Consider the following 10,604-nt stretch of genomic DNA (forward strand, 5'->3'; position numbering starts at 1 on the left):
GCTCCTCAATAGCAGGAACTAATTCATTGCGCAACGTTGCAATGTTGTGCAATAGGCTATCGCACGCGCAACAATTACGATGAGCGAATCCACGATGCGTAACGTTCGAAATGTGGGGATGGAGAATGTTGTTTAAATATATTAAAGATTCCGCAGAAAAACAGTAGCGCTCTGGCAAAAACTCATCAGGAAAAGAAAGGATATTAAGTCGTGGTCTTATCACCCTCTCACGGTGAATAGCCCGAATGATTTGTGCTTCAATGTCAACTGGATCTTCCTCAAAAGGAAACGTCATTGTGTGACAAGTGTGGAAACAGCGGTCTGGCTGAACGTGCACTTAAATACCCGAACATAACCTATACAAAACCTACCCCTACCAGGTTAAGTTCAGAGCCTATGTTACCATAGTTACTGACATAGCCTGATCATATTTGAGCGTTCTGGAACCGAAATCCCAGGTTTACCGCTAACTCTGGGTTAACATACCCAGAGTTAGCGGTAAACCTGCTTTCTGGAATACCCCCCAGGTTTTTCTCAACAAACCTCGAGTTTCTCTCTGTCTCCGCCCTCTTTCAGCCACACACGGTATTTGATTTCCTCATTCATTCAGTCAGCGGGCAAGTTTGGGCGTAATATAGTTCTGCCGTCTGTATTTTGAGAAAATCATTGCAAAAGTCAGTCAGTAGGCCTACATTATAAGTTACATTAGGTGGCGACTATTTTCACTAGGCTACCATGGCATGTCCTTTCGACAATGATCCCGTGGATGAAGGTGCAGCATTACTGCGCAGAGAATTGAATATTCGTCGGGAGATGATTATCAGACCGCGCATAGATGTTCTTGCATTTCCAGACAATTATCTTTTTGAGCGGTACCGTTTCACGTCACAGTCCATCATTTACATACACAACCTAATCCGTCCTTACATTTCCAACATTACCAACCGAAGTCATGCTCTCACATCCCAGCAGATATTGTGTGTTGCGCTGCGTTTTTTTGCAAATGGGAGTTTTTTATACAACGTCGGAGATGCAGATCACTTGAGCAAGGCAACTGTATGCAGAGCAGTCAGAAAAGTGTGCCTCGCCCTGAAACGGCTACTACCGATCTTTATTATTTTCCCTGGACATAAACCTGTCAGAGCCATCAAGGAGGAGTTCCACAGGATTGCAGGTGAATGATTTAGAGATCCATTCAATGAATATTAAATAATATTCTATTAATGACATTGTGCTGCAACCTCAGACTGGGATTATTAATTTTAATTTCTTTCAGGATTTCCCAGTGTGATTGGCTGCATAGATGGCACACACATCCCCATCACGGCTCCATCACATAATGAAGCAGATTATGTGAATAGGAAGTCCATTCACAGCATAAATGTGCAGGTACATGTGGATTGACTACTGTTTCAAAATGTTAAAGACTGCATCATAGTTCAACATCTGTCATTCTCTGCACTGTCAAGATCGTATGTGATGCTGCACACATCATTTCCAATGTGGAGGCCAAGTGGCCTGGGTCCGTTCATGACTCGAGGATTTATCGGGAGTCTAACCTGAGCAACAGACTGCAACGTGGTAAGCAGCCTAAAGATTTGCACAATACTGTATAATTCACTTGTCTCCCTCCTTTTAATATACTCTAATGTATCCACTTTACATTACAGGAGAGTTTGATGGCCATCTGCTGGGTGACAGGGGTTACCCATGCCAACCTAGGCTGCTGACCCCTTACCCTGACCCTGAACCAGGCCCCCAACAGAACTTCAACCGGGCTCACTGCAGGACGAGAGCCCGGGTTGAGATGACCATAGGCCTGCTGAAAGCCCGTTTCCAGTGCCTACGTCATCTCAGGGTGACCCCTGAGAGGGCCTGTGATATTATTGTGGCATGTGTTGTTCTTCATAATATTGCCACTATTAGAGGAGAGCAACACCCTGCCCTACAAATTGAAGACCCTGATGATGACCCCATCCACCTGTCAGCTATGCAGGACGGCAGAGCAGTCAGAGACACCATATGCCATTATCACTTCAGTGATTGAGTCACCATCATCACCACCACCACCACAGCAGTCAAATAAAGACATAATACACATTTCATTTGGTCTTCTTTATTTCCTGCAAATACAAGAGCTAGTTTAGTTAATGTTCCAATAGTTAACATAATTCACCTTTGACTATGCACCTACCTATAACTTGTGCTCCAGTATTTCAATTTCAAGGTCTGCCTTCCTAATCTGGCGGTCCAAGTACTGCATTTCTTTGTCCGTTTTTTTAATATTTTTCAGCAGGTGAATTTTGTAAATCTCTTTGACTGTTAACTGGGAATACATACAAGGAGGACATTATACAGTTGCACATGAATTCCACAGAATGAATCTCTGGTGTTTACTGAACATCCATCTCACTGTGTCAATCTGTGCAGTGGAAGTTGAGGGACCCTCCTGCTGCTGCCCAGCCATGCACTGTTAAAAAAGGATGAGAATGTGTTAATACTTCAGTGTAGGCTAAATGTCACTCTATATTCCACCAGAATGTTAAGAAATGTAAATGGGAAGAGAACTATCAGTAACATATCAAGATGTTACCTCTATAGGCCTTTCTGGATCCCTCTCTGTAAAGGCAGCAGATAAAGTTTCCTCGTACTCTTCATCCTAGATGAGTGATACGTTTCAGTATGTTTAAACTACCATTTGACAAAATCTTTGGAGTATTGCCTACTTACAGTTACAAGGTCTGTTGTGGCGTGAGGGGGCTCCACCAGGCAGATAGCACCATCAGAATCTGTTGGGACAAAAGTAAAAAAAAAGTCATGAAAGGGAAATAAATATTTTTATGAATAGGCTTAAAAAATATATATAGGTCTAGGCATATTACATTTTATGAAAGCACTTGTGTCTTGGGGGGTGAGCTCAGAGGATGAGCTCCCTCCAGGGATTCCCTCAGCCACTGGCCTTCCTAGATTCTGGCTTAGGGCCAGCTCCTCTGCCTCTGTTAGAGGTGGCGGTGCTGGGCCTGCATCTGCTTTCTTTCTGTTCGCTGAGTAGAAGTCTGTGTTAGTTTAAATAGGCTTAATTATTTAAAAGAACATGATATAGATGAGAAGACATTTATGTGTGTGAAAACAGCATTATGTTGGGGATAAAACAACTGTACAGTCAAACAGCCACTTAATATTTACTTTACAATGTAAAACATGATCAAAATGAGGTACCCCCATGACATTATGCCGAGGTCTTACCTGTTTGAACAATGTTTTTATGTTTCATCTTAAGCTGCTGCCAAGTGCGCTTCTCCCCCGTGGGATTGCATCTAAATGAAATAAATTAATAGGCTACCACTCAAGCAGTTTCCCCCTGTAATATTATTGTTATTGCAAAGGACTACATTTAAACTTACGCATTGACCCGAGCAGCAATGTTCTCCCACGCCGTCTCCCTCTCTTTTGCTGCTGCAGCGGTGTTACACTTTCGTCTAAAAACGTGCTCAAACTCACCGTATGAGCGCATTAATATTTCCAGTTCGAGTTGGGTGAAAAAGGTAGCCCTCCTCTTCCCCGTTGCCATGGTGACTCGTCGAATCGGGGCTCCATTGATGCTGTCTTTTTATATTTGTGGTGCTCGTGCTTAACTCCAGGTGAAACTACTCCGAGTTGATCTAACTAACTCAAATCAGCTGTTCTGGAACCGAAAACTCAGAGTTTCCTATCTCAGAGTAGATCAACTCAGAGTGCAAGGTTAGACTCAGAGTTTGTTGAACCTGCTTTGTGAAACGGACCTCAGGACTCCTACCACTACAGTTCCTTCACATTTCTTTAGATAACAACATAAACATTGTTCCACAGATAACACTGCTAGTAGCTCTAATACAAACTGACACTTAAATCCAACATTAGTCCAAACAACTAAAATGAACTAATGTTTCACATCTGAGGTGTGATAAGAAAACTAATAATGTAGAGATCTGAAGGACTAGCTGTAGACAAAGAACAACATTTAAAATGATTTTAAAAGAAAGACTGAGACAGATGATAAAACTATTAAACTTTCTTACCCCAAACCTTCTCAACATGAAAACCAGATGCAGCATGAATGACTTCACAGCTGTAATCAGACATCTCTGACTTTAAAATCTCCACATAGTCTATTCTCTGGAAGGTGCCGTCTCCATTTGAACGAACTCCTGAACTCTCCACTCCGTTGGTTAGAATTTGTCCGTTCCTCCTGATATTCAGAGTGATGTTGTTTTGGTAGAAGTCTGAGGCCAGGCACTTCAAAATGATCTTGGTCTGATCATTTGAGAGATTTGTAGACAACTCCACATAAGGTTGATCTGTAAACAGAAAACATGAGGTGATGTTTGGAGGGAGGCTACGTAGCAGCATGATACAGACCAATGTCACCACACATGTGATCAGTTTACAACACTGACATCCTCATGATAAACTCAATCAGTCTCAGACTCCTTTTTTTAGCTGAAGAGACATAATGAGGAGGTTTTTAGTTGTTTGGTACAGAGAGAGTTGATCTGACTTAAAAAAAAAAAAAAAAACAGTTTACACTCTCCTCTTTCTAGTGAAGTTTTTCTGGATGTAAATAAAATGAACACAGACAACATTTCATGGTGTCAGACACATTTCCTCAATATTCAGAATAACATCAGCCACATGTTTTAAATCAGAACAGACACCAACAGAGAAATAAAACACTGACCTGGTGGAGAAGCTACAGTCTGCACTGGTCTCTCTGTAAATAAAGATGAAGATGAAGCGTGTTATTTCCTCCAGTCTCATGTTTCTACAATAGTCTGTGAAGTTCATTGTAAAACGCTGCAGCCTGTGCAGGACTAACTTCAGGGATCAGGTCAGCATTCAGTATTTTATTGTCAGTAAATCTCAGAACACATTCAGTGTTGGATATCTGATGATAGAAACATCAACTTCAGAGCATTTCACTAAATGTCAATCCAGAATAACATCAGCCACATGTTTTAAATCAGTCCTGAACAGACACCAACAGAAACACACTGAACATAATAAAGGAGTTACCTGAGGTATGTTTTACATAGATCTCCTGAACTTTGGCAGCAGCTTCTGTAAATAAACACAGAGTGAATGAAGTGATGATTGATGGTAGAAGTTATTGTATTAGAAGGACTTCTACTTGTCCACAGTCCAATAATAACAGAGCTCTGATAACAGACACACTCCATTGTTCTTCTGGCTGAACAGATACTGTGTAATCTTGGTGTAAATACACTACAGACAACTCTGGATTACAGGACCTACAATCATTGATGTTGTTGAACACACTGATGACACACAACACTCTACCTACCTAGAATGCGTCTTCTGAACACAAACGCCAGCACCAGCACCACAGCTAGAACCAAGACCAGGACCAGGACTCCTACCACTGCAACAATGATGATGACAGTGTAGTCTACTTCAGAGTCAGCAGGAAGATGATGATCTAAAAGACAGAAAACATTGACATCAGTTTGTGTCTGTTACTGAAATGTGGATGTAAAGTCTCAGCAAAGATTCACCAGACAACTTCATACAAGTTGATGGATTTACACACATACAGGAGGTGTTTGTTTACATGTCAAAGATAGGTGGTGTAGAAACGTGACATGCCACAGAAATGTTCCTTGGCATGACAAACACGTTCTGTATTATTTCAAAAATAATAAAACAAAACAAAAGAACAAAGAAAATCATGGCTGCTGGTTCCTCCTTTGCACTGGTAAAAAACAAACAAACAAACAAACAAAAAAAAACATAGGCCCACCCAGGTGCATGCTGGTCCTCAAGGTGCCTACCTCCTTAAATAACTTCAGGTGCCCACAGTTACACAAATACCAAAAAATAAACCTAAATTTTAACTATGCAAAACTAAACAAATAACTAACAAAGAGTATCATCAAAAAATCTAATCTAAACAAAACAAACTGCACAATATGCTCACAAGCACCCTGTTCTTGCTCCTCTGGAAATGTTTTTGAAAGAAAAGCAGACATATTATCTGGCTCTGTTGCTTTGGTAGTGTAGGAGCTGTTTGTAAAGTTAGTAGTGTCTGTGCACGTATCCACCAGCACATCCATTTTCTCTGTCCACTCAGAGTGTTTGGTGTGTGTAGGAGTATTGAGTCTGTGTTACGGTACGGCATTAACAGTCTGTTCAGCAACTTAACCATTAAATCAAAAACTCAAATACTACATCTGATAAAAACGTCAGGAAAAATGATTGGAATGGCAGCACCTGTAACCTGTTTGAACACACAACCGTCAGACGTGCAGACAATATTCTATCTGATACGTCTCATGTACTCCACTCTGAATGTTTTACTCCACTCAAGAAGGAGGTGCAGAGTTCCTCTATGTAAACACAACAGATACAAACACATGTTCATCCCACTGTCAGTGAAGCAGTAGTTTTATTTATTATGTTATTATTTGTTGTTATTATGTTATTATTATATCATTTCTTTTTACTAATTCTGGATGCATGAGTGGAATGTGTTGAATGTGTTGAATGTGTTGAATGTGTTGTCTGTGCAGCAGACCCCACTGCTCAAGACAAACTTCTCCCATCGGAGACAAATAAAGACATTGGTCAAAATAAAATGAATAAAACTATTAAACTTTCTTACCCCAAACCTTCTTAACACGTGAACCAGATGCATCATGAATGACTACACAGGTGAACATAGACTTGTCTGACTTTAAAATCTCCACATAGTCTCTTCTCTGGAAGGTCTTGTCTCCATTTGGACGAACCCCTGAGGTCTTCACTCCGTCCTCTCTGGTCAGAATACGTCCGTTCCTCTTGATATTCAGAATGATGTTGTTTGGGTAGAAGCCTGAGGCCAGACACGTCAAAAAGACGTTGTTGTGATCTTTAGAGTTCGTTGCAAACATCTTCACCTCAGGAGGAGCTGGAAGCAGAAAACATGAGGTGATGTTTGGAGGGAGGCTACGTAGCAGCATGATACAGACCAATGTCACCACACATATGATCAGTTTACAACACTGACATCCTCATGATAAACTGAATCTACTAGAAAATCAATCAGACACAGAGACATATAGTGATTTGTCTTTGTTTTTTTGTCACCTTTTCTTGTTGCTTGGTTACTAGCAACCCACCATTAAAAGAGAAGAAGTAGTTTTGCCGCTACAGGGTCGTGGTTTTGGTTTATAGCAGACCAAAAATATATAACTACAAAAGATCAGGCTTGACTGAAGACTGATACCGTTTGGTTCTCTTTGTCTGGATCTGCAATGATACTGATCTGGACACCTCTCATTAGTACTGTCTTTAAGAAGAAGCTTCATCTATTCAGTAACATGTTAAATCACATCAGTTTGTGTCTGTTACTGAAATGTAGATGTAAAGTCTCAGCAAAGATTCAGTTTAATGACTAAACAAACCAGAAAACTAAGAATGCAGAGATCTGTTGAACTAACATCAGAATAAAATGAATAAAACTATTAAACTTTCTTACCACCAAACTTCTCAACACGTGAACCAGATGCAGCATGAATGGCTTCACAGCTGTAATCAGACTTGTCTGACTTTAAAATCTCCACATAGTCTCTTCTCTGGAAGGTGTCGTCTTCATTTGGACGAACGTCTAAGGTCACCACTCCGTCCTCTCTGGTTAGAATTCGTCCGTTCCTCTTGATATTCAGAGTGATGTTGTTTGGACAGAAGCCTGAGGCCAGACACGTCAAAATGATGTTGGTCTGAACTTTAGAGTTCTTTACAAACATCTCCACCTCAGGTTGACCTGGAAGCAGAAAACATGAGGTGATGTTTGGAGGGAGGCTACGTAGCAGCATGATACAGACCAATGTCACCACACATATGATCAGTTTACAACACTGACATCCTCAAGATAAACTGAATCTACTAGAAAATCAATCAGACACAGAGACACACAGTGATTTGTCTTTGTTTTTTTGTCACCTTTTCTTGTTGCTTGGTTGCTAACAACCCACCATTAAAAGAGAAGAAGTAGTTTTGTCGCTACAGGGTCGTGGTTTTGGTTTATAGCAGACCTAAAATATATAACTACAAAAGATCAGGCTTGACTGAATACTGATACCGTTTGGATCTCTTTGTCTGGATCTGCAATGATACTGATCTGGACACCTCTCATTAGTACTGTCTTTAAGAAGAAGCTTCATCTATTCAGTAACATGTTAAATCACATCAGTTTGTGTCTGTTACTGAAATGTAGATGTAAAGTCTCAGCAAAGATTCAGTTTAATGACTAAACAAACCAGAAAACTAAGAATGCAGAGATCTGTTGGACAAACATCAGAATAAAATCAATAAAACTATTAAACTTTCTTACCCCAAACCTTCTCAACACGTGAACCAGATGCAGCATGAATGACTTCACAGCTGTAATTAGACTTGTCTGATTTTAAAATCTCCACATAGTCTCTTCTCTGGAAGGTGTCGTCTCCATGTGGACGAACGTCTAAGATCACCACTCTGTCCTCTCTGGTTAGAAGACGTCCGTTCCTCTTGATATTCAGAGTGATGTTGTTTGGACAGAAGCCTGAGGCCAGACACGTCAAAAAGACGTTGTTGTGATCTTTAGAGTTCGTTGTAAACATCTTCACATCAGGTTGACCTGGAAGCAGAAAACATGAGGTGATGTTTGGAGGGAGGCTACGTAGCAGCATGATACAGACCAATGTCACCACACATATATCTGTAGTGAGACTTTACTTGATGTAAATAATAAAATATATTCTCATGTCTTACATGGGTCTATAAACTCAGATGAAATGATCCATCCTCTTCCACCAGATTTAGGATCTAAAACACAGAAAACATTCACATTAGTTTCATGTTCAGTCTTTCAACACAATCCTGATCTGTTACTGAAATAATGTGGATGGAAAGTCACAGAAAAGTCACTAAACAACATATTTAATCATTTGTTCAGTGAGAAACATGTGACGTTAAAGAAAAAGTCTCATCTGAGAATAAACGATGTGAAACCTCAAAACAGATTCTGATTTTCTACCAGGTCAGAATCTGTAGATTCCTAAAACCAGTGTTTCCTTCTAACTAATGTTTCTCCTTGTTGAGTCTCTGAAGACACAGAGTTGTCACATGTAAATACCAACTATTCATCTTCAACAGAGTCACATGGTTTAGACGTAATCATCTCCTGGAGAGAAACTAAGAAGATTTACTGCATCTGTCCCAGTAAATCACACCAAGCTGGAGAACCAATCACAGTCTGATGTACCTGGACTAAACAGCCCAGGTGTGAATGAACCTTCAGATCCTTTGTTAGTGAAGTCATTTCAATCATTGGACAGAAACCACTGTCAGCTTTCTGCAGTAATGTTGATCACATCCCAGATATACAAGACATGACGTTTACTTCACATTCAGACAAGAACATGAACAACATCACTGCTAGCAGCTCTGATACGTTACTAACTCACTGTTCATTTAAAAATGAGTTTAACAACTAGAGAAAATACATCAGGACTAATAATGCAGAGATCTACTAACTACATGTAGAGAACTAGATTATAGAATAAATAAAAACTACAACAAATAATTAAAACTATAAAACTTTCTTACCCCAAACCTTCTCAACACGAAAACGAGATGCAGCATGAATGACTTCACAGCTGTAATTAGACGTGTCAGACTTTAAAATGACCACATGGTCTCTTCTCCAGAAGGTGTCTTCATCTGGTTTAACTCCTGAAGTCTCCACTTTATCCTCTTTAGTCAGAACAAAGTGATTCTTCTTGATGTTCAGGATGATGTCTGCTGTGTTGAAGTATTTAGCTCTGCATGTCAAAATCCTGTGTTTACCATTGTAGTTCTCTGAATGCATCTCCACCTCAGGTTGATCTGGAAGCAGAAAACATGAGGTGATGTTTGGAGGGAGGCTACGTAGCAGCATGATACAGACCAATGTCACCACACATATGATCAGTTTACAACACTGACATCCTGAATTAGTCCAGTTTACACATCACCACATGGATTAAACACACAACACATTTGATTTGATCAGACATGAATTAAAGATCAGTAAATAAATTAATATGACAATAAATGAAACAATAGTGATAGTAAACAATTGTAGGAATTAATTCATTTATAAAATATGGAATAAATTAGTTTAATAATCTAGTCTCTATTTCTTCTCCTTTATATTTAGTTTATTTACTGAATCATTTAATTGTCTATTTCCATTACTAGTTTCACTTTTAAATGTATTTAATTGTGTATTTGTTCAATGTATTTATTTAATTTCTATTTTATTTAATTTGTTTAAGTTGGTCAGACGTGTAACACTGTGGAATAAATAAAGGATTATTTTATTTTAATTAGAAAATTTAGGATTTCAGATTTTTTACTTTTAAATAGTTGCTTTAATTGAAGTTGTTTCTTCTAGTGTGTATTTAACATTGTACTTTAATAATGACATCCATGTGAAACCATGCAGAGGTTTAGTATTTTAATTTCCATCAACGTATGTGTGACTGGAATAAAGGCCTCCAGCACTAAATCCAGAAAGACGTTCATCAACTTCTATCACAGTAAAC

At 39.4% G+C, this 10,604-nt stretch overlaps 2 protein-coding genes across 2 annotated transcripts; both read right to left on the minus strand.

Moving 5' to 3' along the window:
• Positions 1 to 536: 536 nt before the first annotated feature.
• On the minus strand, positions 537 to 4,131 carry LOC311501677 (uncharacterized protein). The gene is made up of 7 exons (XM_084563638.1): positions 3,405 to 4,131; positions 3,247 to 3,317; positions 2,883 to 3,056; positions 2,731 to 2,789; positions 2,594 to 2,659; positions 2,414 to 2,470; positions 537 to 2,326 (listed from the first exon to the last, which is right to left on the minus strand). Exons 1-7 carry the CDS (start codon positions 3,569 to 3,571, stop codon positions 2,195 to 2,197), a joined length of 726 nt encoding a protein of 241 aa, XP_084419764.1. The 5' UTR covers positions 3,572 to 4,131; the 3' UTR covers positions 537 to 2,194.
• Positions 4,132 to 4,877: 746 nt separating this feature from the next.
• On the minus strand, positions 4,878 to 8,800 carry LOC311501281 (uncharacterized protein). Its single transcript, XM_084563002.1, has 5 exons — positions 8,788 to 8,800; positions 8,369 to 8,653; positions 7,514 to 7,798; positions 6,659 to 6,943; positions 4,878 to 5,476 (listed from the first exon to the last, which is right to left on the minus strand). Exons 2-5 carry the CDS (start codon positions 8,634 to 8,636, stop codon positions 5,334 to 5,336), a joined length of 981 nt encoding a protein of 326 aa, XP_084419128.1. The 5' UTR covers positions 8,637 to 8,653; positions 8,788 to 8,800; the 3' UTR covers positions 4,878 to 5,333.
• Positions 8,801 to 10,604: the final 1,804 nt, after the last annotated feature.

This window comes from Chelon labrosus (genome assembly GCF_963514085.1).
Source record: "Chelon labrosus genome assembly, chromosome: 16".
NCBI classification, from domain to species: domain Eukaryota; kingdom Metazoa; phylum Chordata; class Actinopteri; order Mugiliformes; family Mugilidae; genus Chelon; species Chelon labrosus.

Coding starts and splice junctions, on each gene's coding strand:
- LOC311501677 (XM_084563638.1), bottom strand. CDS start 3,571: ATGGCAACGGGGAAGAGGAGGGCTACCTTTTTCACCCAACTCGAACTG. Junction 2,660..2,730: donor CCACAACAGACCTTGTAACT/GTAAGTAGGCAA, acceptor TCACTCATCTAG/GATGAAGAGTACGAGGAAAC. Junction 2,327..2,413: donor CCACTGCACAGATTGACACA/GTGAGATGGATG, acceptor ATGTATTCCCAG/TTAACAGTCAAAGAGATTTA.
- LOC311501281 (XM_084563002.1), bottom strand. CDS start 8,636: ATGTTTACAACGAACTCTAAAGATCACAACAACGTCTTTTTGACGTGT. Junction 7,799..8,368: donor ACGTGTTGAGAAGGTTTGGG/GTAAGAAAGTTT, acceptor TTCTGCTTCCAG/GTCAACCTGAGGTGGAGATG. Junction 5,477..6,658: donor ACGTGTTAAGAAGGTTTGGG/GTAAGAAAGTTT, acceptor TCTGTCTTTTAG/ATCATCATCTTCCTGCTGAC.